This window comes from Panthera pardus, unplaced genomic scaffold, assembly GCF_024362965.1.
Source record: "Panthera pardus isolate Hobbes unplaced genomic scaffold, ASM2436296v1 HiC_scaffold_1, whole genome shotgun sequence".
Classification (NCBI taxonomy): Eukaryota; Metazoa; Chordata; class Mammalia; order Carnivora; family Felidae; genus Panthera; species Panthera pardus.
The window spans coordinates 21,148,629-21,174,750 of NW_026526654.1; the positions used below are offsets into that span (position 1 = coordinate 21,148,629).

A 26,122-nucleotide genomic window follows, 5' to 3' on the forward strand; every position below is an offset into this window, starting at 1 on the left:
GAAGAGATAAGAAGTTACTTAGCGATACATCCCTATTTGTGTAGATACACTTCATCTGTGACATGAACTTTAACTTACTCATCTTGCAGGAATATTATGGGAATTCATTTGATAAGATCAGAATGGCTTCAACAGCAGCACTTTTAATCCAAACTAATGGTTATGCATTTACTGTTATTATATATGATCATTATGTGATTATATCTACAATAGCAATAGTAAGTTGTTGATATTCGATGACATTAAAGACAGTTGGACTCAACATCAGTCACCAACTCTCTTTTATTTTAAATTCTTTTTCTTTTTTTAATGTTTATTTATTTTTGAGAGAGAGAGAGAGAGACAGAGTGCGAGTGGGGGTGGGGTGGGGCAGAGAGCGAGGGAGACACAGAATCTGAAGCAGGCTCCAGGCTCTGAGCTGTCAGCACAGAGTCCACTGTGGGGCTCGAACTCACTGGCCACAGGGCTCAAACTCAGGAGCCGTGAGATCATGACCTGGGCTGAAGTCGGGTGCTTAACTGACTGAGCCACTTAGGTGGCCACCAACTCTCTTTTATTAAATGATGACATGACAAGCTTAAGTTTTGAAACACAAACCCTACAAAGGATATTAATTGTATCCTGGACTACACGTTACAGACCAAAAAATGAAATGAACAGACAAACAATTTGCTCTTTTGATTCCACTTAATCTTTGTAGATTATCCAACAATGTTTACAAATAAAAGCAAAACTGCTGGTGGTGAGCAGTTAAAAGAGGATAAAAATCTGCGGATGATTCAAAGAGAAAAAGAGGGAGAAGTTGGTGATGCAAATATCTCCTTAGCCTTGGGATAGGTAGTTTCATTTCACCATCTAGACCCTCTTTGTGTGTAAAGTAAACTGCTCTGACAAGTTCTTGAAACATTCATAATTATTTATTAGCTAATAATAATTGATCATTTAGCCCCTCTATTGCTTTAAAATTTTTTTTAAATTTATTTTTTTGAGAGAGAGACAGACCAAATGGGGGAGGGGCAGAGGGAGAATCCCAAGCAGGCTCCACGCTGTCAGCACAGAGCCCAGTGTGGGGCTCGAACTCACGAACTGTGAGATCATGACCTGAGCTGAAACCAAGAATCGGACGCTTAAGCGACTGAGCCACCCAGGTGCCCCATAATTACTTGGTACTTGCCCTTATCAAAGTATTCTACCTTTTCCTTACTCGACTTCCATACTGACTGTCTCCTGCACTAGAATATAAGCTCCACAAGGGCAGAAATTCCAATCTTAAAAAAATCGTGTTATGTATTCAGTGCTTAGAATTGTACCTAGCCCATAGTAGATGCTCAATAAATATTGTTGACTGAATAAATTTGTGTCAGTTAACAAAAGATGAGGATAAATGTAAAGTGCTCTAGAAATAGTTGTTTCCTAATGATATGTCTAATTATCATGTTAAGACTATTCCATACACACGACAATAAAAAGAGTAAACAATTTGTATCTTGGTGTAAGAAAACGACAGATCATTCTAAATGATCTAAGCAGTATTTCAATGACTGAGAAGACTAAAAAGTCAAAATAGGATAAAAGGAAAAAATATGAACCAAGAAATCCCACATTGTTGCCCCTTTCTCTGACCCAGATCAATGACTTGAAAAAACAATCTACATAAGTTAGTAGAATAGAATTATTTTACTAACAATTCCTTACATTTTCATTCTGTATTATAGCTCAACTATTCCTTCGTCTTTAATGACAAATTTTCATTTATTCAAAAGGGATGTTGACGCAGCTGGATATTTTTTTCTCTGTTTGTTGGGTGGCAGAAATACTGAGGTTGGGGTGAAGGTAAGTGAGGAGAAAATGCTGGTTAACACTTCCAGAGCCTGCAGTTTTTGCGGGGAGGAGGACAGGCGAGGACAAGAAGTTCGGTTGTGACACTGAGAGCTAAGTCAGTGTTTCACTCCATACTCTCACAATGCTACATAACGGGGAAGAATTTGCGGGTTCAGAATTTTATAAAGGGAAACTACGGGAGGTGCCAGAGCTGTTACTGGGTCTACTGTTCGGGAAACTACCACGTTGAATGACACCACTTTACAATAAATGTGGTTTAAACATTTAAAAATACAAGTGGTGGGCTGGCTCAACTGGTGAAGTGTGTGACTCTTGATCTTGGGGTTGTGAGTTTGAGCCCCGAGTTGGGAATAGAGATTACTTAAAAATAAAATTAAAACAAAAAACAAGAGCTAAGATAAAAATATTTGGTCACATTTTCTTTCGGAACAACACTACTGTACTTACCATAGTTACTGAGGTCATGGGATGCAATCAGCTGAATACAAATATAGTAAAACCTTGGTTTGCAAGCATAATTAATTTTGGAAACATGCTTGTAATCCAAAGCACTTGTATATCAAAGTGGATTTCCCCATAAGAAATAATGGAAACTCAGATGATTCGTTCCATAACTCAAAAGTATTCATATAAAAATGATGGCAGAGGTGCCTGGGGTGGCTCATTGGTTAAGTGTCCAACTTTAGCTCAGGTCCTCATCTTGCCATTTGTGGGTTCGAGCCCTGCATCGGGCTCTGTGCTGACAGCTCAGAGCCTGGAGCCTGCTTCAGATTCTGTCTCCCTCTCTCTCTGCCCCTCCTCTGCTCACACTCTGTCTCTCTCTCTCTCAAAAATAAATAAACATTAGATTTTGTATTTTCTTTATTATTTGTATTTGGATTATATTACAGTATTGTAATCACTAAAAATTTTTTTAAAGAAAAATAAACAAATTAACTTGTACTTAACCTTTGAAAAACTTCATGGCTGGTGTGAGGGAGACAAGAGAGAGGAGGGTTATTGGGTAGGACCACTTTCACCACTAATGAACCACTAATGGAATCACTGCTGTCGGTTCAATGGAATCTTTTTCTGCACGGGGGCCATTGTACACGCTTGCATGGATGTTGACTACAGCACAGTATTAATAAGTTCTCGTCACAAACTGTATTTAATGTAACTGGCAATAAGGCAGCAGAGGAAAGGATCTCTATCTGCAGGCAGTCTGACCTAGAGTGAAGCAAAGCATTCCTAAGCTTACTCTTGTATGGAAAAGCAAAGGACTGTGCATAAGTGCTTTGAAGTGACAAAAAATACACTAGTGCCAGTTGGGGGCACCTTCCAATGTTCTGAAAAATCACTGATTACTGCCAAACACCATGGCCTGAGACCAAGCATCCAAGCATGGGAGATGATCATTCACAATCCTGCAGAGAGAGGGAGAGAGAGAGAGGGAGACAGAGAGAAGAACCATTGGCTCAGTTGTGATCATGTGATGTTCAGCGTCATGCACTACTCGTATTGTAAGACACGGCTAATTTGTCAAGTTAAAATTTATCAGAAATGTTTGCTTATCTTGTGGAACACTTGCAGAACAAGTTACTCACAATCCAAGGTTTTACTGTATTTGGTTGCAAATGGACACCGTCTTGGGTAGTTTGACAAATATGACTCTACTAATCAGACTGGTCTGTGCTAGGTTCTTTTTCCCATCTCTTATGTAAAATATCTGTATTTTCTGATTTAATATATGGAAATTCCTCTTCACTCTTTCTTTCTTCTGTCTTCTCTAGTGTTTTCCCATGGTTTATCCTTTGTGTTATTGGACAAAACTGAGCCAGACTCACAACTCTGATTGTCTTCAAAGAGCTAGGAAGACCATTTCATTAAACTCCAGTGTGTAAGAAGCTGCAGCTTTGATATTTACTGGTGTTTCCAGTCTGTAAAATGCTCCCACACTGGAATAATGAACACATGGTAGGGTATGCATCCAGGTCCCCCAGCACTGTGAGTCTTCCCCACCAGTCAGACCAGCCCCAGAAGTTCAGAAATGAGACAAGTTCATTCTAGTGGAATTTTGCTTTATTATCCACCACTTCCTGTAATATGAGGTATAGTAAATTGGGAAGAGCTGATAATGAACTGTGACTCTTCATTTTTTCTGAGCTATTTTATTTCTGGAGAGAAGATGAAGCTCTAAATGCTTGAGGACAAAGTCTCCATTTCTCTGGAATCATCAGGTTACCCCCCCAACCCCCACCCCCAATATTTAGACTGGGCTAGAAGAGTGTTGAACCTAGACTAGATTAATTTCTGGTTGTTTATTATAAAGGTCTAGGGTAGGATCTGGCATTTTCCTCAGAATCTCAGGGTAATAAATGGTTAATAGTTTTCCAAACTTTGGAAAACCCATATTTTGATACATTATTCCCTAAAGAGTGTTAATAGAGTATTTGGGGATTTAGATGGAAGTGAGATAATATCATCTCTTGAAATGATTTCTGCAAACTTTTTTTTAAATGGAATTTGGATTCTCTGTCCTAGAAAAATAATGGCAAACTATTAATGCTGTCCTTTAAAGAAAGGTGAATAGAATGAATCTGGCTGGTAACAAATTCTATTTAAAAAATTTTTTTTAATGTTTTTTTTATTTTTGAGAGAGAGAGACAAAACAGAGTGTGAGTGGGGGAGGAGCAGAGAGAGAGGGAGACACAGAATCTGAAGCAGGCTCCAGGCTCTGAGTTGTCAGCACAGAGCCCGATGCAGGGTTCGAACTCATGGACCACAAGATCATGACCTGAGCTGCAGTCGGACACTTACCCACTAAGCCATCCAGGCGCCCCAACAAATTCTATTTTAAAAACATGTATCTTCTCTTTTTCCTAGCTAAATTATTAGTCCCTCTTTATTATTAGTTTTATAGCAAAGCAACTATTTATTATAAAATGAACAGTTCAAACATAACATGAAATGATGCTCTATGCTATAGTCTAAAACAGTTGAATTATAAATATTAATGATTATAATAAATACAGAAAACAACTAGGTACGGTAATAATGACTTCATATTTGAAAGGATATTGAACGATACTCTTTTAAGTGTACATTATGGACATTTTGACACAAAAAACTCAGTCTTTTCACCAACTTCATAATTTTAAAAATTTTAAATATTTAACATTTTTTAAATGTTTATTATTCTTGAGAGAGAAAGAGAGAGACAGCATGAGCAAGCGAGGGGCAGAGAGAGAGGGAAACACAGAATCCGAAGCAGGTTCCAGGCTCTGAGCTGTCAGTGCAGAGACCAATATGGGGTTCAAACCCATGAACTGTGAGATCATGACCTGAACTAATGTCAGACACTTTACCAACTGAGCCACCCAGATGTCCCTAAAAATTTTTTTTAATGTTTATTTTTGAGAGAGAGAGAGAGAGAGAGAGACACCAAATGTGAGCAGGGGAGGGGCAGAGAGTGAGGGAGACAGAGAATCTGAAGCAGGCTCCAGGCTCTGAGCAGTCAGCACAGAGCCTGATGCGGGGGTCGAACCCACAAACGGCGAGATCATGACCTGAGTTTAAGTCAGATGCTTAACTGACTGAGCCACCTACATGCCCCTCATAATTTTATTATTATATTGATCTCTAGTAGTGCCTTGTATATGACAGAGTTCAACGTATTTGGTAAAAGAAAATGTCCAGCTTTAGTAAGAAAAAAAAAAAAAGTACAACAGTCACAGATGCTTAATTTTAAAAATTCAATCAATGCAAGGATAAAATAAAAAAATGAAAGCCCCCTTCCTACTTCCTTGGATGCTACAATCCACAGGACTGGCTACTCTTTACAGGATACTTTTTATGTATACTAAAAAGAGATATGTTCTTTCAAGATTTACCTGGAAAAGATTTTAAACTAATTATGCATCATTAAGACACATACAAATCCTAAAAGCAAACCTAACAAGGAAATGATGCAGTAAGAAGTTATCATTAAAAGATGGCTAATGCTTGAACTATAAGTACTTGGGTGTGGCCCAGTCATTTATATGCAAATTTCCAAAACTGGCTGCAATTATATTTCATCTCCATTACCTACTAGTATCATCCTCAATAGAAAGGAAAGCTTTCTTCTTATAGTTTTGGAAAACTAGTGATGGGTTACTCCCTCAAGCTAAAACAGATGGCTATATCTTAAACACCTTAACACCTTAAACATACCTTAACACACCTTAAACACCACCTATCTCCACTCCATGCAGTACCCTTGCCTGGAGGTGATGCTCGTTCTCCTAGAAAGGTGTGACACTTCTCATGAGAGTTGATGCAGTAAAAACTTAGATAATTCTAAGTCCGCTCTGGTGGAGACTTAAAAAAAATAGCCTTTGGTAAGTATGTTAGTCTCCAAGGTTGCTGTAGTGAAGTATCATAAACTGGGTAGCTTAGCTTAGCACAGCAGAATTTCTTCTCTCACAGGAGGCTAGAAATCTAAAGTCTAGGTGTCAGTAGGCTCACTCTGCTCCACCAAAGGCTCAAGGGAAGAATCCTTCTTTGTCCCATCCAGCTTCTGGTGGTTGCCAACAATCTTCGGCATTCCTTGGCGTGTAGATGCATCATTCCAATCTCTGCCTCTTTTTGTCACAGGGTCTTCTGCTTGTGTGTCTGTGTCTCTTCTCTTCTCAAAAGGGCATCAGTCACATTGGTCCAGTATCCAGTATGCCAGTATGACCTCCCTCTTTTTTTTTTTTTAGTAGGCTTTACACCCAACGTGGGGCTCAAACTCAAGACGCTGGGATCAAGAGTCCCATGCTCTTACCAACTGTGCCAGGCAGGCACCCCCAGTATGACCTCATTTTAACTTGATGCCATCCACAAAGATCCTATTTGCAAATTAAGGTCACATTCACAGGTACCAGTGTTAGGACTCCAATATGTCTTTTTAGGGGACACAATTCAACGCGTAACAGAAGGAACAAGTTTCTGCTCAAACTTAAACATGAGAAATGTCCCATTTGTTAATGACACACTTCATCAGGAAATAAAGGCTCAGCTCCGGGTTGCTGGGAAAATCGATATTTCTAGCTCACATGTTCCATGCCTCCTTCTCTATTAGAACTTGCACTTGAAGGGCACTTGGCTGGCTCAGTGAGTAGAGCATGAGTCTCTTGATATTGGGCTTGTGAGTTTGAGCTCCAGGTTGGGTGTAGAGATTATTTAAAAATAAAATCTTAAAAAAAAAAAAAAATTTGCACTTGATTAGACATTGTCAGTGACTACTGTCAGCACCTTACACATCATCCTCTGTTTCCTAAATGAAAAGCTGCCTGTTCTAGAATCTATTGAATTAGTAAGCAAGCAAAGAATTCAGAACTGATATACACATGGATGAAATCAGGAGAAGGTTTGGGGAACTCCTCACTTTCTGGACATGTTCTTTTCTTTTTTTCTTTAAAAAATTTTTAAAACATTTATTTATTTTTGAGACAGAGCATGAGTAGGGGAGGAGCAGAGTGAGAGGGAGACACAGAATCTGAAGCAGGCTCCAGGCTCCCAGCTGTCAGCACAGAGCCCCTTGTGAGTCTCGAAATCACAAACTGTGAGATCATAACCTAAGCCAAAGTTGGACGCTTAACCGACTGAGCCACCTAGGCACCCCTGTTCTTTTCTTTATTTATATGTCTCTTAAAACAAAAAGGGGAAGAAAGAAAAAAAAGAAAACCCCATAACCTTGCATGCTTTTGCTGTTTTTTTTTGTTTTTTTTTTTTTTTGTTTTTTTTTTTTTTTAACATTTATTTATTATTGAGAGAGAGAGAGGCAGAGCGTGAGCAGGGGAGGGGCAGAGTGAGAGGGAGACACAGAATCTGAAGCAGGTTCCAGGCTCTGTGCTGACAGCTCAGAGCCCGATGTGGGGCTGGAACCCACAAACCGCGAAATCATGACCTGAGGCGAAGTCTGACGCCGAACCGACAGAGCCACCCAGGCGCCCCCTTTTGCTGTTTTTAATAAACAAAAATATGATCTGTTTGCCTTCTTTGGAAGTAGAAATGGTCTAGAGAGCCAAGGTAACATAGTGGGGTAAAGGTTTGTGCTGTCTGGGACTACTTCAGGAGTCAGAAGCCGAAAGGGAAATCTTAATTTAGGATTCTCAGACTAGCATCTAATAGTTTAGGTAAGAACAGAGCTGACATACCCCAGTGTAGACCAGACGATGTGCACGCTCATACAGAACAGCACAAGTTTTCCCCAAGGGCTGGAAGATACGGGCCTGCATCTCCCCGACTTTGTTGGGGTCACCCAGTTCTACTCTTGGAACAGGAGAGGACTGGGAAATGTCTAGGCTATTCCCTTATTTCGCGGAGGAGGAAATGGGTTAGTGTGTAATTGTTTTTGTTATCACAAATGACTTGTTTTGTGTATCTTTCAGCCAGTTAGGCTCACTCAAGTGCCACATCCTGCATTCCAACCTCCTAGGAAAACAATCCAATTCAGCAAGCTTCTATTGGGCGCTAACTGCATGCCTAACCTCCAGTTTTATTATATGCTAGACCCGCCCATTAAGTCCTGAACGGTGGTGTTTTGCTTTCTGCACGAGATTGCTAGTTTTTCCTACCGCTTTAAGATTCCGACGTAGGCCAGTGTTTGGCTTTCTGGTGGGGTGGGACGCAACGGGCAGCCTCCTTCGTCGCGATGACGGCGGTTAGGACGCCTCCAGGCACTTAGGCTTGAGCGCCGGCGGCGATTCCTCCCGAGGCCTGTTCCAAGCTACCACCTCGCGCTGCGGAATCCGACCCGGCAGGTAAGGAGCTGTCCATCAGCAGGCAATGGGCGTGGCCTGAAAAGACCGGCCAATCAGAGGGGCCGCCTTTAAGATGGGCTCCCCGCCGCGGGAACCCGCCCAAACCCAAACCACTGAGCATGCGCTCTGGGCCCAGCGCAAATTCCCTCCTCCCTGGGCGCCCTCTCTCCGGCGGGGTCAGAGTTAGGCTGCTCGGGATTTCCTCAGAAAAGAGGGGAAAAAGGAGACACGGCGGTGGGGCCCCTTAGGGACGAGAAAGTGGGAAAGTCTGTGAGAGGAAGCTCCTCAGATCGATGGCTGTCGCTAGCAGCCGCCAGCTCCTGGGTCTCGTGGGGCTAGCAGGCCGGCGTTTCTGGGTTTCCCGGGCTCCGCGCCTCGCGTTCCCGTCCCGCCGCGGAAGGGCGGCAGGAACGCTCGTGCTGTCACTTCAGCCTCTTGCAGGTTATATTCCTCAGTTTACACAAGAGATAGGCCAGCCTCAGAAGTTTTGATCCCGCCCAAGGTGACGCAGCAGGTCGCCGTTGCGGGGCCGGGGTCTGCGGGACTAGCAGCGGCTGTACCGGCCTGCGCCGCCCCTCACCCGGGGACGCTCCCTTCGGTTCGCAGAGGCTCCTCGCCGTTCGCACCACGCTTCCGGGGGCGGAATGGTGGTTTTAGGCCGAGAAGCGCCAATGCGAGTGCGTGTGGCGCTCCAGGCAGGGTCCCAGACAGGGCGCTCCCTCCGGGCCCGCACGACCGCTTTTCTGTCCAACGGCCCTGTGCTCTCTAGGTGCAGCATAAAGTCCACCTTCCTGAGACCCCAGAGGCCCCCGGCCCACAGGGGGCGTGGTGCCACGGAGCCCGCACCCTGCCGCTGGCCGCAGGGTCCCATTAGACAGGCGCTGGTTTCGGGAACTCGGTCCCGCTCCAGCCCCGGATTGTGCGCCCAGTCGGCGGCGTGCGCGGCCCTCACCTCGGGTCTTCGGACGTGCGGCCCGAGAAGCGCAGGCGCCCCCACCTGTCCCGCAGCCCAGCGTCCCGCCACCTCGCTCCCGCCGTGCGGCGCCTACCGGGCCGACCTGCCGGGCCCGCCGTCCCGCCGCGCCGGCCCCTCCTCCGTCCGCCCCGCCCCGCCCCGCGCCGCGCCGGACACCCCGCCCCGAGGAGGCGGCCCGGCAAGCGGCCGCCGAGGGAGGCTGGTGGCATGGGGGAGCCGCCGCCGCCGCCGCCACACTCACGGTCGCGCCTAGCGAGCCCGGGCGTTGCTCTGAGCGCGGGGGACCACGGACGCCTGGGGGGGCGCCTCGGGGCGTGACACGGTGCGGAGGGCGCGGCCCCGGTTGCTCCGCCAGGACGAGCGGCGAACGGCAGGGGGAGCGGGCGGGCGGCAGCGCCGGGAGCTGCCTGCGGGCCAGGCCCGGCGCCCAAGGCGCACCTGGCGGCGGCGCGGCCGGGCCGGACCGCGGGAGCAGGCGCGGCGGCGGCAGAGGCGGCGAGGATGTCGCAGCCGCCGCTGCTCTCTGCCTCGGCGGAGACTCGGAAGTTCACCCGGGCGCTGAGTAAGCCGGGCACGGCGGCCGAGCTGCGGCAGAGCGTGTCGGAGGTGGTGCGCGGCTCGGTGCTCCTGGTGAGTGCGGGACCACAGATGGTGGGAGGCGGGCGGGCGGCCACCTCCTCCACGCTCCTCTAAGTCGGTCGGGCCCAGGCCGAGCTGCCCGACTCAGCTAGGACCGCAGGATTAAGAGGTGGTGGATGCTGCATAGGGGAGAAGGGAAGGTCCCGGAGGGGCAGCAACTTCCACATCCCCACCCTGAGTCCGGGGTTCCTCTCCCCACTACTGCTGCCCCTTCCCTCCTGGGAATTTCCTGCGAGTGAGATCGCCATCTCCCTCAACTAGTCCCCTCCCACCCCCAAGTTTACCTCCTTCTGCCAAATGGGGCTTTACTCTCCTTTGCCCCCGTTTCTCCCGCAGCCCCCTGCTCTTCCGGTATTCAGGAGGGGCTTGACACCTGTGGCCTGGAGGGACGCAGGGGACTGGAGGTGGGGGCTTCCTTTTTCAGTCCAAAACCCAGGGGAAGAGGTGGCCCTGCGTACCCTTTGGGTGGGCTGAGCTCCAGAAGGGAAGCGGTTCCGCCCCCTCCCCTTAAGCCGGCTTCCTGAGGTTTGGCCTCCTCTTCGGAAGGGTTAGGGGGCGTGATAGAAACCCTTGGTAATTTCAGCACTGGTGCAAATTACTATGCAGTTTGGGGATTTGAAGCAAGCGAAGCAATGAGGTCCGAGATTAATCGGGTTGTAGCAGAACATCTTTAAAGAATAGGCCCCTGGGTGTAGGAAGATGAAGTTTTAAATCGACTTCTCCACAGCCAGGGCTGGTCCTGCTATATTTGGAAACGCAGTACATCCAGATCACTCAGATGGCTCGGGAGAGGAGCGACTTTTGATGGCAGCGTGTTCTCTGGGGCAGCTGGAAACTTTTAGCTGCTCCTTGCATTGTCGTTGGCATTTGTTTTCTGGAAAGGGGCTTGTTTGTGGGCGGGTGACTCGTGTTTGTTGGAACGATGAGGGAAGATGGGCTTTGGAAGTGATTGTCTGTGCTTTGTGGCCCTCTGTGTGGGGTATTGTCCAGTGGAGTGCAGGTCCCTTGACACAGGAGCTGGAGCATCTTTCTGGTGGCAGATAGATGCCCTTCCTGGGCAGACACAGGATGACATGAATGACGTTTGTGGAGATTGGAGATGAAACTTTGCTGATTTCCGTGTCCAGCTTGCTTAGCTTGATTTTTCTCTCAGTTGACAGCTCTGCCAGATCACCCCAGATTCCTCAAACTCCAACCAGTCCGTCCGTAATAAAATAGGGATTTTATTTTGCTTTTCTACTGCACTTGATCAGTGGGTGGTAAGAGTAGAGTAGGAGTTGGGAATAGACTAGAACCTGGCTTCTCCTCCATAACCCAAACTGACTTCTCTTCCTTTCGTCTAAGGAGGACTTCCTGCATCCTCTTGATTTTTGCCATTGTATGTGTGTTAAGGATAAAGCCTGCAACACCTGTGGCGTCTTTTCTGTTCTCACGTGAAATTTAGTTCTTTGAACCGGGAGCCACTGCCCTCAGCAGGGATTTGAGGCAAAAGAAGAGTAAGTAAAACATGACTGTGCCATGATTTCCAGAGTTCTGGCAGACTTGAACTGAAGAGGAGGTTCTAGTTTAATGACCATCAGGTTGAGCACAGAAGTGCCAATATAGGCACAACCTTGCAACAGACGTAGATGTGCAACATTCCTTGAGTATCTGCCCTTCCCACTGGAGGATGGCCTACTGATAGTGACCTGGTAGTGTCCATTCCCATGTCTGACACACTTCCGTGGTACCTCATGACACTTTACTGGTACATCTGTTTTCCCTGGCACCCTCCGGCATGGACCGTCAGATGCCTGGCTGATGTCTCAACTCTTAGTGTCCTCTGTGGGTGGTCACTTGTATGATGAAACAAATACAAATTGCAGGAAAGCCAGTGTCCTCGCTGGGGCATTTGAGGGGCTCCCAAGCTGAATGGGAAGTGCATTGCAGTGGTTCTGCGTTGCAGAAGGAGGAATTGGAGACAGTTTATAGATCCTAAAAATAACCCATTAACCTCACTCTTTTCACCTCCTCCCAGGCACTCTGCTACCACCTTCTTCTTCATGCTCCCCAGTGTCCATCAGGAAGCCACAGTAGGTGCTCCTGCCAAATAAGTTCTGGTCTGGCTTTGGTCTAGGAGGACATAAGGAGGTGCCCCTGATCCTTGCAGGAGGCGGAACAGCAACCAAGCCAGGGTTTGGAGTCCCATGGTCTAATGATCCATGCTTAGATGAAAGTATTACTCTGCTCTGCCTTTTTTTTTTTTTTTTTAATGTTTTTATTTTTGAGAAAGGACAAGCTGGGGAGGAGCAGAGACAGCAGAACAGAGAGGATCTGAAGCCAGCTCTGTGCTGACAGCAGCGAGCCCCATGTGGGGCTTGAACTCACAAACCGTGAGATCATGACCTGAGCCGAAGTCGGACATTCAACCAGTTCAGCCCCCCAGGCACCCCTCTTTTTTTTTTTAATGTTTTATTTATTTTTGAGAAAGTGCAAGTGGGAGAGAGGCAGAGAGAGAGGGACAGAGGATTGCTCTGTCTTTGACAACTTGGGTCAGTGCTAACACAATGCCTACAGCATAGTAAATGCTCAATAAATACTCTTAACTAGCTGACTAATAAAGCAATTTTGCAGATGGGGTAAGATTAGTTAAAAATGTGCTAGAAGAACTGGACAGCAGCATGCAGAAGAATGAAACTAGACCACTTTCTTACACCATTCACAAAAATAAACTCAAAATGGATAAAGGACCTGAATATGAGACAGGAAACCATCAAAACCCTAGAGGAGAAAGCAGGAAAAAACCTCTCTGACCTCAGCCTCAGCAATTTCTTACTTGACACATCCCCAAGGGCAAGGGAATTAAAAGCAAAAATGAACTATTGGGACCTCATGAAGATAAAAATGAAGGGAATATGGATATAACTAGTTCTTCCCTTGCTTCTAGTACTGGTGAGTGGCTGGTAGTGAGATCAGAAACAACAAAATTAAATAGTTTAGTGGGTACTAAAGGCTGCTGTTTAAAAACAAGCTTTAAAATGTGAAAGTGAGACGTGCTCATAAGTTTTTCATTGTTTGATAGCTTCATTTTTCATAGGCTCAGGTTTGCGGGCCTTTAAAAATGATTTTGTATTAATTCGAAGAGCTTGAAAATAAACATACAAAAAAGTGGAGAGAATAGTATAATGAACCCTCATAGTCCACCACACAGATTCAATAATTATCAAGATTTTACCTAACTTTGCTTCAACTGTCCACTTTTTATTTTGTGTATGTGTGTATGTTTGTGAATTCCGGGTCTCTTGTCCTTTCCCCCATACCTCTAGTACGTATTGTTAAAAATAGGGATATTTTGTATGGAAGTATAATGCCATCATGCCATCACCATAACGCCATCAACAGTAATTGTTGATATACTCTTCGGGTTTTCAAGATTGCTTAAAAAACATCTTTGATAGGTAGTTTGTTCTACTCAGGATTTAAATAAGGTTTGCAGACCTTTTCAAATGTGGTTAGCTCTTTCTTTTTTTGTTTTTCTTTCTTTTTTTTTTTAAGGTAGGTTCCACACCCAGTGTGGGGCTTGAACTCATGACTTTGAGATCAAGAGTCACATGCTCTACTGAGTCAGCCAGCTGCTCTGGTTCTCTCTTTCATGAGGCTTAGAATTATGATAGTGAGGACCCTATCTGGGGTTAGGAGTCCTGGGTTTTAATCCTAAAGGCTTAGTAGTTTAGACCATGGGCTCTGGAGGCAGAGCATGTGGTTTGTAAGTCAAGCTCTGCCCCTTACCAGCTGGGCAGTCTTAGGCATATAACTTAAACTTGCTGTGCTTCAGTTTCCTTATCTGTGGAGTAGAGATAATAACCGTACTTATTTTTTTAGGGTTGGTTAGGAGGATTAAATGAGTAATATAGAGAAAGCTCTTTGACAATGCCTGGCATATATTTGACCAATCACTTAAGTCACGCTGTGCTGTTGTGTAACTTACCTGAACTTTAGGGCTCCATTATATTAAATGAGGTGCTGTACTAGATTGTTCCTAGAGGCTCTTTCCTTATCAACAGGCTTGAATTCTAAGTTGCTTTTTATGAGTAGTAGATGTATTGCTAGTAATCGTCTTGGTTGTGGGAAAAGTAATTTATGAGTTTGGCTAATGAAGGAAGAGTCCTCACAATTCCAGAATTAGTTTTCCATGATTTAGAATAGTTGGGAGGGCAGGGCAGTACATTCAAAATATATGCAAGCTCAGAAGAAAACCTTCCCCGAGACAGGCTGAGTTGTGATTGCTTTTGGAGCTCCTGAAAGCATTTTACCTTGCTTGAGTCTTTCAGATTTATTAAAGATAGCATCATAATGGCCTAGATCTAACGGACTGTATCACCCAAGGCCTAAAAATATCCTTTCTCTGAAAGATTTGTGTAAATATTGTGACATGGGCCTTTGTGTGGGTTTACCAGGTATATGAACTTGGGTATTGATGCCTGCCTGGGTCACCTGGCTGCCAACTTCCTTATTGATCTTATCTCTGTATGTTCAGCTTCAAACTCTCCTTCCATGTCAAGCCCCTGCCAGTGATACTATTCCATGCCCTTCATCCAGCAGTATGAAATGAAATGAAACCGAGTCAGGTCACTAAATTTTCCTTTGTGTAACTGGCAGAGGATGGACAGAAGGTGTGGGATGATTCTCTCCTGGAATATGTGCTTGAGGCCTTCCTCACCCTCTTAGGTCAGTCAGCTCAAAGTTCCAGTATCATCTCAGGTAACGTGAGACCCGAGTGGTGGTGGTCTTTGAAATCCTCAGGTAAGGTAAAACCTCATTTTGGCTGTAATTTCAAATCAGATATGTTAGTAAATCGGCAACTGAACTGGCCTGAGCATCACCTCACTGTCTTTCTCCACCCTCTGGTGGAGTCCTAACAAACAGAAATGTCCCCAAACACAGGAAGTAGGGTGGAGGCCCATCTCTAAGTAGATAATCAACAACAGGTTCTATTTCTTTGGTTTCTAGTCCATTTGAATATTAGGAGACAGGAGGGCATTAGTAATGCCTTGAGTTTGAAAAGGGAGGGAAGGAATTGTAAAATCTTTCTCCACGTGGATTGAGGGCCTTCTCTGTGCTAGGACTGTTTGCTGACTGGTGGAGATATGCTGCTGTGTTAGAGCGAGCCCTCGCCCTGGGGGTTTATGATCTAAACAGGTGGACAGGTCAGTAGTCCACAGAAAGGTGGATCACAGTACAAGGGAGCACATTTAAAAGGTCAAATGGTTGGTTCAGCGCATAGAGGAAGATGAGATGGCGGAACTGGTGCACGTGGGAAAGTGTTCTGAGGAACTAAACAGGACCTGGAAGAGGCAGAGATGAGGGGGACTTTTTTCCTAGAAAAGAATGAGAGATTGAACAAATGCTTGGAATGCCCGGCTAGGCCAAGAAGGAGCAAGCAGCAGCTTAGACAAAGAGGGACAAGTTTTAGGAGGAAGGGGGAGAAATTTTGAGAGGTACGTTTGCTAATTTGGAGAACAATTTCAATGATTGGCTGAGAGTACATCACAAAATATATATATATTTTTTCCCTTGTCTCTTTGAAACCTATTTAGGTTTATTTTATTTTAATTTATTTATTTTTGAGGGAGAGTGAGGTGAGCAGGGGAAAGGTAGACAGAGAAGAAGACAGAGAATCCCAAGCAGGCTCCGCACTGTTAGTGCAGAGCCCAGTGCAGGGCTCGAACTCACAAACTGTGAGATCATGACCTGAGCTGAAATCAAAAGTAGGACGCTCAACCGACCGTGCCACCCAGGCGTCCCTGAATATATGCTTCTTAGAGACATCTTTTCCTAAGTGTAACCTTGGGGGTAAATAATGTGATGGTTTTATGTCATGCCCAAGGACAGGGAGAAAGGTCTGTGGCATGAAGAGAAAACCCAGAAATAGGACTCAGTGTGTGTAATCATTTAGGGTATCATGGAAGGAGTAGTCAAATGTGGTGAGTGCGCTCCATTCAGTAAATGGTGTTGCAAAGAAACAGTGTTGGGGCCCTGCCTTTTATACTAAAATAAATTATAACTAAATATAAGAGTTGCATGTGAAATAAATAAAAGAAGCAGCACAAAACATCGACGAATAATCACGTAAGGGTGGAGAGGCATTAAAGTAAAGGGAAAAACCAGTTTTGTCTGCGTTTATGAAGTGAGCTGTGGCTTTGCCACTGGTGAGCTGAGGCCTTGGAGTAGGTTACTTCACCTAAGCCTCAGTTTGCTCATCTGAGAGTTCGGATTACTAGATATTATTATCTTAGTTTTTAAAATAAAGATCAAATAAGGTATTTAAATCACTTAATATGTTTAACACAAGTAAGGTCATGTTATGTTAATAAAGTAAGAAGTAAGGTCATGTTATCTTGACTAAATATATCCGCATCCAGCATTTATTGAGCACTTACTATGTCCTAGGATATATGTTAGAGCTTTACATGTGGGAGGGTGAGTCACAAGGTGACCCGGCTGTAAGTGGAGGGCCTGGGTCTTGAACCTGGGCACTGTGGCTTCAGACCATGTGTTCCTAACCACTCTTCCTATTGCCTTCCCATGTGAACACTCAAACCTCTGTTCTATGTGTAACAAGTACTATAAATTTAAAAGTCATTAAGCTGCCTCCGACTTGATTTCAGCTCAGGTCATGATCCCAGGGTCACAGGATCGAGCCCCATGTCAGACTCTGCACTGAATGTGGAGCCTGCTTAGGATTCTCTCTCACTTCCCTCTGTCTCTCTCTCCTGCTCTCACTCTTTCTCTTTCTAAGAAAAATCCATGCTGTCCATATAGAGACGCCCAAAACATAAAGAAAATAAGTTCTGTGCGCTCTCTCTCTCTCTCTCCCTAAAATAAAATGAAAAAGAAATTTTTTTTAAAGGAGTGCCTGGGTGGCTCAGTCAGTTGAGCATCCCACTCTTGATTTTCATTCAGGCCATCATCCAGGGTCATGGGATCAAGCCCCGGGTTGGGCTCTGCACTGAGTATGGAGTCTGCTTAAGATTCCCTCTCTCTGCCCACCTCCCCAAATAAATAAAACAAAATAAAATAAAAAGTCATAAGCTTAGAAACACTAAGCACTTTATTTATCTATATCCATATCTAATAGTATTACGTTTTTAGAAATATATTGAGAGTTCTTGTAAATCAATTACAAAAAGAAAAACACTCCAGTAGAAAAATAGGAAAGGACATTAATACACAATTTCTCAAAGAAAGGAGTATAATTAGCCAATAAGGAGCAATAATTAGCAACCTTGCTAATAACTAGAGAAACATTAATCAAAACAAGATGCCATTTTTGCCTGATAAATTTGCAAATTTGCCAAGATAGAAAAGACATTTGCAAGGATGGGTGAACTCCTGTTTGCAGGACTACCCTGTCCCCAACTCCGGGGACTCTCATTTGCATAGCATTTAGTGAGAATTGTGCCTCCTGGATTTTATGACATGATGAATGGTATAATCTTTTTGCATTTGGGCTTCATATCAAAAACTTTAACACACTCCCTTTTTTTGGTCCAGTACTTATAACTGTGGGAATTTCTCCTGAGGATCAACCTGAAATGTGCATTTAAGTTCAGTGTCTGAAGTCACAGTGCTGACTGCTCAGGGCAGAAAATGTAAAATACCGACCAACTGCAAACTATCGAAAGATCTTGACAGTAATCTAAATAAGTTGTGGAATGTGGAATATTTATGATACCATTATGTTTTGTTTTAGAAGAATATTGTTGAGAAAATTTTTCCATTGCATCACTGGAAGGCAGGGAGGCTTGTGTTTAAGTTCAGGGGCTTGGGCCCGGCTGTTTGGGTTCTAGTACCTCTTTGCTACTAAGCATGGTGTGACCTTGGATTGCGCCCTTGAAGTCTGACTTGTCCTTGGTGTGGGGTGGCCTCTCAACTTGTTGGTCCGCAGCATTTGATGCCGTTCAGCCCCCCTCCTTCCTCTTCTCTGGTTCTCTTCCATGCTCCAGTCTTCACTCTGTCCCCTTGCTACCCAGACACCTGGGGGCATTCCTGACGGGTCCCTTCTCCACCATTGGCTCATGGCATTTAATCTCTGCTCTTTACTCTGAAGGGAGCTCTCCACCTTCACTTGGACTTCTGAATCTTTATCTCAGTTTCCCCAGCTTAGACCTGCTTGTCCATGTGTACTTGGACCTGTCTGACACGTGTACTTGGCTGTCCTACCAGTCCCTTATGTTCAGCATCAGTGAAACATAATGCCACTTTTCATCCCAAACCAGCCATCCTCTTTGCGTTCTTTTCCTTAGCAATAGGCATTATTGTCATGGCCACCGACTTTGAAATCTCTCATTCCTCCTTTATCTCTTCTTTTCATCTCCTTTTGCCTTCCTCTTTCCGTCATCACTGCATCCATTATGTCCTATTTCTGCTTCTGTGTGGGCGAATGAGTCTCAAACCTTAGTGGCTCAGAAGGGTTTTTTTTCCCTCCCAGTGCTGCCTGTCTGTTGAGGATGGCTGGGGCCATGTTATCCACATCCTGGGACCTGGGTTGGGGACAGCCACCATCTTGAATATGGTGTGTCCTTGTTGGGGGGAAAGAGTGTGGGGACTCCCTCATAGACTCTTACTCTTCCACACACTTTTGCTTCCGGTCCATTGGCCACACCTAGCTCCAAGAGCTGGGAAGTCCATTCTTATCTATGTGCCTGGAAGGAGAGCTAAGATCTTTGGTGAGCTGCACTCCTGACTGCTGTGACCTATTGTCCCCTTCCCTCTGTCTCCTGCCCTTCCATTGGTCCCCGCCATAGTCCCTCCTATCTGGTCTCCTTGCTGCCTTTCTTCCTCTATCCTTAAGGCTTTTTCTGAATCCTTAACACAACAGTGCTTCCCACTGCCCTTGGAATAGGAGCTTGGACTGTAAGGTGCTCTCCTTGTCAGGCACCACTCTGCCGTTGCTCACTGGCTCGGCTTTAACGTTCTCCGGATGCCAGGCTCTCTCATACCCCAGGACCTTGGCAGGAGTGCTTACCTCTGCCTGGGATAATAATCACCTCTTGCCTCTTTCCTCATCTGCCAGGCCACTCCCCTAGGTTTCTGGAACTGTACTTACATGCCCTTGCCTCACAGAGGCCTTGCCTACCCACCCAAACCCGAACAGGCCTTGCCTGTTCTTTTCCTCTGTTCCGCTTAGCACAATTTAGATATTTATTTGTGTGTACGTTTGTTTAATGTCTGTTTCCCTCACTGAACTGTTTGTTGACCACAGTTTCTCCAGGGCCTGGCAGATAGCGGGGCTTCGACCAATATTTTACGTGTGAATAAATGAATCCTGAAGACTACATCTTACGCTTTCAGTTTTTCATCTTTTTTTTTTTTTTTTTGATTCTCCCTTGCCCTTAATCTCACTTCCCTGTACCCATTTCTATTTACTTCATTCTAGCCCATCTCCCTCTGCCAGATTAATTTTCCTAATGCTCAGTTCCGTTACGTCATTAATTTTTCATTGCCACCTGACAGATTTGGTTATCTTCTTGCACGTAAGAATATCACTTTGGGGCTGGCCCTGTGTTTGTTTTAGTTTAGAAAAAAACTGGTCAGGTTGTCAGTAAATCTGCATGATCTCTGCATAGTTTTTGAAAGCAGCCACACATTTTGGTACAAATCAGATTAATTTTCTTTTTTAGGACAATTTATCTTCACCAACTCTTTAGAGCTTCAGTGTATAAAATAACACACTGATCTAATTCTTGTATTAGCTATTTATTAGCTAACTGATCTGAAAACAAAACAAAATAAAACAAAAATACAACCAATAAAAACCACTGGAAGTGCCTTCCATTCAGTTGAATCTGAGTCTTGCAAACCATGCAGAAGTACGTGGATGGTGAAGTTGTTTCTGTTTCTTTTACATCTCTGGCACTTTTTCTCTAACAGACTCCTTGAGTGCTTATCAGTGAATTGATAGCAAGGAAACATACTATCTGATCAGAACTCTAATGCCAAATGGTGTGTTTGAATCTCCCCACCTCCTTTCTTTGAATTTGGCAGGGATAAATACCATGAAGATAGTACTTGGGTGTGTCTACTTTGGGAGGCAGGCTGGGCCAGTGCTTGTTAGAGACATGGCCATTTATTTATTATAGATTAACATTTATTGAATGTTAGCTAGATTCACTGAGAGTTAATCTGGAAGCTGATGTCCACAAACTACCTATGGTCTCCACTGACCACTTTATTCTCAAGTTTATTCTGAAACTTGTATGTTCTTAGTTTGAGATTCACATGCTCTATTTTCATACGTTTCGTCTTAACAGAAAATACATGTTCTGTCGTGTGGCTATAGTAATGTTCTGTGGAAAGATGTTTACTGTGCTAAGTTAAAAAAGAGATTATAAGCAGTCTATACAGAATGATTCACTGAAAAAAGTAGAGGTAGTATTTTGTCCATGAGAAAGGTTTATGACCTTACAGATGCTATGATAAACCATGCTCTTTTGTTTCAGGAATAAGTTAAATATCAGATGTTTAGTTCCTGAATTCTAGAACATAGAAAAGGTTGGTAGTATAACCAAGATGATGTTGATGGGGGATTGTTCTTTCTAGGGATGCAGTGGAATATAACGGATAAGAACTTGGGCTCCGGACATTCGAAACCCAAGCTCTGCTGAGAAGGCTCTTTACCCTGAGAATGGACACTATGACGGCCCTTGTCTTGTAGATCTTTGTGATGATTAAGTGAGCACGTGCATGTAAAGCACTTAGAGTAGGGTTTGGCACACAGTAAATACCCAGTAAGTACAAGCTTTTATTACTTATGAGAGCAACCTGTAAGAATATCATATGACCCTTAAAAGTGCCATTTAGGGAGAATTTATAACATGGAAAAATTACAATGTTGGGGGAAAAAGAAGCAAAATACGGAAATATGTATGATCACAACTGTGTAAGAAATAGCCTGTTTAAGAAAAATGTTGGAAGGAAATACATGAAAAGTAGGCATATAGTTTGTTCTTTATATATTCTGTTTCCTAATTGCATTACTTTCACAAATGGATAGTAATAATCTATTAAGGAATACAAAACACAATCAACGTAGGAGGAAAATTTTGGTGTTGCATATAAAATTAGGACTCTGAAAATTGCACGTGTGTATCTTAGTGCTTAAATAAGTGTGTATCTTGATGTAAAATGTGCTCCTGAAGTGAGACAGACACTTGCATCTTGGTAGCAAAAAAACCTGTCAATCAGTTTAAGATCCTACATTAAATGCTCATAGAAGAAGGCCCATGTGAAATAGTGAAACTTTGCATTCGACAGTTTCATAAAATTCTTTCAAAAAACTGTCTTGCTTGAGCCTTCGGAAAATCCAGTCAGACAGGGATAGTTACTTTACTTCTGTTTTTTGATGAGGAAACTGAAGACAGGAGAAATCAAATGACTCACTTAAGGTCATCTGACTAATATTTAGCAGTTTTTCCATGGCAGGGATTGTCTGAATGATATAATTTGAGTTTCTTGGAAACTTTTTTTTTTTAATGTTTATTTATTTTTGAGAGAGAGAGGGAGGGAGCATGAGTGGGGGAGGGGCAGAGGGAATGGGAGACAGAATCTGAAGCAGGCTCCAGGCTCTGAGCTGTCAGCACAGAGCCTGATGCAGGGCTTGAACCATGAACCGTGAGATCATGACCTGAGCTGAAGTTGGACTCTCAACCAACTGAGCCACCCAGGCGCCCCTGAAAACTTTTTTTTAAATTTAAATTTAAAATTTTTAAAAGTAATCTCTATGCCCCATGTGGGGCTTGAACTCATGGCCCCAAGATCAAGAGTTGCATATTCTGACTGAGCCAGCCAGGTGCCCCGAGTATGTTAGAACTTTTAAATTGTTAACTTGAATCATTAAACACCTTTCAGGAAAGTACCATGAATTCTCTGGGTTGGGAGAAATTTGTGACATGGAAATGAAATCATATTGTTTTGGAGGTGAAAGTTATCTTTGAGGTCATCTGGTCCAGTTTCCTAATTTTACAGATGAAGAAGATTAAGATCTATCATGGTTAAGCGATTAGTCTGTGCTCATACAGCTAGTTAGTATTATAGACAAGAACAAAATTGAGTTTACTGACTCTGGGTCCAGTGTACTTTCCACTGACCACAGGAAATAATTGAGTTTACTCTGTTTACACTTGCATTTCATTGAATATCTTTACAGACCATGATAATCAGATTATATCAGACTATGATACATCCATTTGCACCATGGATCTTCTGCTTGTATATTTCATCAGTCTCAGGCCAGTTGGTAGGTGAAATTGACATTCATTTTTCTACAAGCCAAGAAAGGAGTTCTACATTTCTGTTAAGGGGTTAGGAGGAAAGAGAGAAGGAATTAAAAGGCAAGAATTACAAGATTAATTTAAAAAAGGTCTCAATAGAAACTTATTGAGGAATGAAGAATTAATTTAGTAGTCAAATAATGTTATTTAAGGGATAGAAAATCATGGTTTTATGTGTACTTTGGTTCAAATCTTATTTGGCTTGAGAAAAAGACTTTCCTGGGCCTATTAACCTAAAATTCTTTACTGTAGAATAAGGTCTGTTAATGTAGGTCATTTTACCTTTCAGGCTGCTTTGCCTTGGCTAAAATAAATATTCAGCTATAAATGGCATTTTGGTTCAAGTTGGAAATGTTGCAGGAAAAGTTGCATTTTTAAAATTGTTCAGTGAATTTATTTAATCTGTCATTCTAACATATTGCTGTTTTCTTAAGTAGAAAGCAGAGTTCCTATGGTGAGAGCAGAGGTGCCATAATATTTATAGTATGTTAGACTCATTTATAAACTATTATACTAGCTAGAATTTGCAGAATATTTAATCTTGTAGGTTACAATTTTTTTCCTCTGGCTTTTAATATATTAATTTAGCCATTTTGATTTTCTTTATTCTTTGAAGAAAAACTCAAAGAATGCTATTTTTTTTCTAGAAGATTAGTAATAACTACTGTTATAGGATTCTTTTTTTTTTTTTTTCCCAAACTGAAGAATGCGTGTGCCTTACTGTCTTATCTGCAGGTAATTTTGTGAAAAACCAATTAACACATCAAGTTTTTAATGGAACATAAAACTTAAAACCGCTCAAAACTGAGAGAGGCAAAGATTGGTGACACAGCATTAGTTTCTCCTGGAAGAGTTAATATATCCAGGCAAACTTTAGTAAACACATTGGTGTTGAGATTTCTGTACTGTGTAAGAGGAGGTGAGGGAGAAGAGGAATGATCAGTAGAAGATGATGGTTTCTTGAACTGGGGACAGTCACTTTTTATAAATCAATTATCATGGTCTGGAGTTTCGAAGCTGGAAAGGAGGAGTGAAGATTATGGGCTCTGGATACCCCACAGGTTGGGTGGTGAGGATAGGCTCCTTTGGTAGACATTATAGAGAGCTCCATTTGAGGAAAGGAATTTCAGAATAGCTTCTAGAATTTGAGAGAATCGCAGCTGTCTTTTCCCGTGGCTTCATTTGTTAGAAATTGTCATAAAGAAGCCCAATTTCTGTTGTTGACAGTATGGAGTCTTGGTGTTTTGGACATCCTCCATTCTGGGAAATAAGTCCCAAACCAGCCCTACTCCATAATATCCCAGCATATTCCAGTGAGCAGTATACTACTTGTCAGGAGAACTGGGTTCTGCCTGTGACACTTACAACTTTGTATCCTGGCCTAGGGCCTGCATTGTGTCACCTGTACAGTAGGGGAGGCACTAACCAGCCCAGAATGGATTTAAGCTGATTCTTTCTGACCAGATCTTGAGGTTTGGAGCCTGGCCTGGTGCAGCCTGGAGCTCATTTCCATCCGCAGGGACCTTTGAGAAGGGAGGGGCAGAGGCCTAATGGAGCCCAGTCTTTTCTGTTCCAGGCTTCCCTGTCATCTTCCATATTATCAGGCTAGGGCATCTTGCCCTAGAGCCTCCTGAGGATTCACTGTCCGCTTGTTTATCTTTCAGTGAGGATCTTAGCAGATCTTGAGTCATTTTTGAGTTTTTAATGATGACATTAGCAGACAAAAATGCAGTGTTAGTACAGTTTTTTAAGTTTTTACGCTTCAGTGTTCAGTAGATCCCCGGTTATTATCTGTCGTTCATTTACTCAACAAACACTGAAGGATAAACATTTGATTAAGACACAGACCTTGTCTTCAAGAAGGGTGTTAGAGGGAAGGAGGAGCATAGATGAGACCCGGGGAGTTTTGGGGTTGGTGTTCCCCTTTGGGAGTCCTCTGCCTCTTGGCTCTCTGGCTTCTTGCAAGGAAGAAGGAAGGCTGTGACTAGTGCAGATCAAATTTGCAGGAAGGTGCTGAGACTCAAGTCAGCTTTTAGGGAAGTAGAAATATACCAGGACCTCCACATCTGTTACTCTGCTTCCGTGACACCCAGGAAACTTGAAGGTTGATGTACATGCTCGTGGCAGCATGGTGGTAGACTGTTTCCTCATGAAGCTGTTGGGTGAGGGTGGAGGAAACTCACATCAGTGATAATGGTGCAGTGGGAATCGTGGGTTAGGGCTCAAAGGAGTGGGCTAGAGAGGTGGGAGGGAAGGCTTTTTGTTTTTATGGTAATGTAGCTGTTAACCTTACAGAGAGTCCTAAAATTAAGATTTTTTTAGCTATATACATGTGATTTACTTTGAGGCTAACTAGGGAGAATAGGGCATTTATGAGATTAATTTCTTTGGGCAGCTAGAATGTGTCTCCTAGGTGCAAAGACCCCAAACATGCAGGGATTTGGATCTTGATTATGTCCTTACTTAACTCCACAAGTAGTGTGAAGTTTAATAACAGTATCATATTAGTATTTTAAACTTATATTAAATAATATGGTAGTATATTACAGTAGTTTGTTTTCAACTATCTAGTTGATAGTGCAAGAACTGTAAAGCCTCTCTTTTCTTCAGAACTGAAAATGAAACTAATTTTTGTGAAGCTCCAGATTAAAAATAATCTGAGTTGATTTTAAGAACTGTGCATGAAAAGAAAATTAAGTTTTTTATGCAAAATCGTTAGGATCTTTAGGCTCCATGGAACACAGATTTGCATGGCGCTGTTACCTGGGTTTTTACTGATTGTAAAAGATACTGAGTACTTAACATGGGGGTTTTTGGAAGCAAGGTGACATCCTGCTCATTGCAGTTAGGCTAATGATAGCATAAATAGTAAGGTACCGGTCACTATTTCAAGTGCAAAGAAACATCTGTTCATAAAGTACTAAAAATGGTTCTTATATGAAGGTGCTGCATTTGGTTTGGGCTTGGTTTTTGTTTGGTTTTATCTTAATTAATTATTTTGCTTCCTGCCATTAAGGATATGTGTTGATCATGTTAATAATACCCTGGGAAAAGAAATGAGCAAGTATTTGATTGACAGATAAATATGGATGCACAGGTATATTGTAGATGCTTTCACATCTGTGTTTCCATGTATATCTGAATAGATAGATTTTTAATCTCACATATGCACCAAATTAGTTGAGCACGTTTTTTGAGTCCTTACATGTGCCAACCACTGTCCTCAGTGATTTGCGGAACCAGGATGAGTAAGGCAGATCCTATCCTAAGGTGTTGACACACTAATAGGGGAGAGAAGATTGCAAAATAAGCTTTATGCACATTTAAATAGAAGATTGTATCATTGGAGAGTTATAAGTAAAGCCTTAAAGAGTCCTCAGGAAGGCGAGTACTCCTAGTCTAGGGAATCAGAAAAAGCTTAATGAAGGAGATGGCATTTTGAGCTGAAAGTAGACTTGAATTGTTGTAGATAGAGGGTCCTGAACAGGTGAAGGCTCCTGGAGAGGAAATCATGGGCTGTTCCTGGGGAGCAGTGAGTAGTTAAGACTGGTGAAGTGTAGAGAGAGTTAGGGATATATGGATCT

The 26,122-nt window shown here is 43.2% G+C and overlaps 1 protein-coding gene and 1 long non-coding RNA gene across 7 annotated transcripts in view; one reads left to right on the top strand and one right to left on the bottom strand.

Annotated features, from left to right (window-relative positions):
• Positions 1-386: 386 nt before the first annotated feature.
• On the bottom strand, positions 387-8,538 carry LOC109264127 (uncharacterized). Of its 2 annotated transcripts, XR_008418776.1 has the most exons (3): positions 8,427-8,522; positions 6,037-7,042; positions 387-3,248 (listed from the first exon to the last, which is right to left on the bottom strand). It is a non-coding gene; the product is annotated as an uncharacterized LOC109264127 (long non-coding RNA). The 2 variants fall into 2 exon arrangements; XR_008418770.1 differs by lacking the exon at positions 6,037-7,042 and having other exon boundaries at positions 8,427-8,538.
• A 1,236-nt stretch (positions 8,539-9,774) lies between these two features.
• DOCK9 (dedicator of cytokinesis 9) overlaps positions 9,775-26,122 on the top strand; it is a 289,055-nt gene continuing 272,707 nt past the window's right edge. For 3 of the 5 annotated variants that reach the window (XM_053892064.1, XM_053892109.1, XM_053892160.1), the window contains exon 1: positions 9,775-10,218. In XM_053892064.1, the coding sequence (XP_053748039.1) occupies positions 10,090-10,218 (129 nt within the window). In that variant the 5' untranslated portion in view covers positions 9,775-10,089. The remainder of the gene's footprint in view (positions 10,219-26,122) is intronic. The other 2 variants (XM_019444033.2, XM_019444036.2) reach the window with 1 other exon arrangement.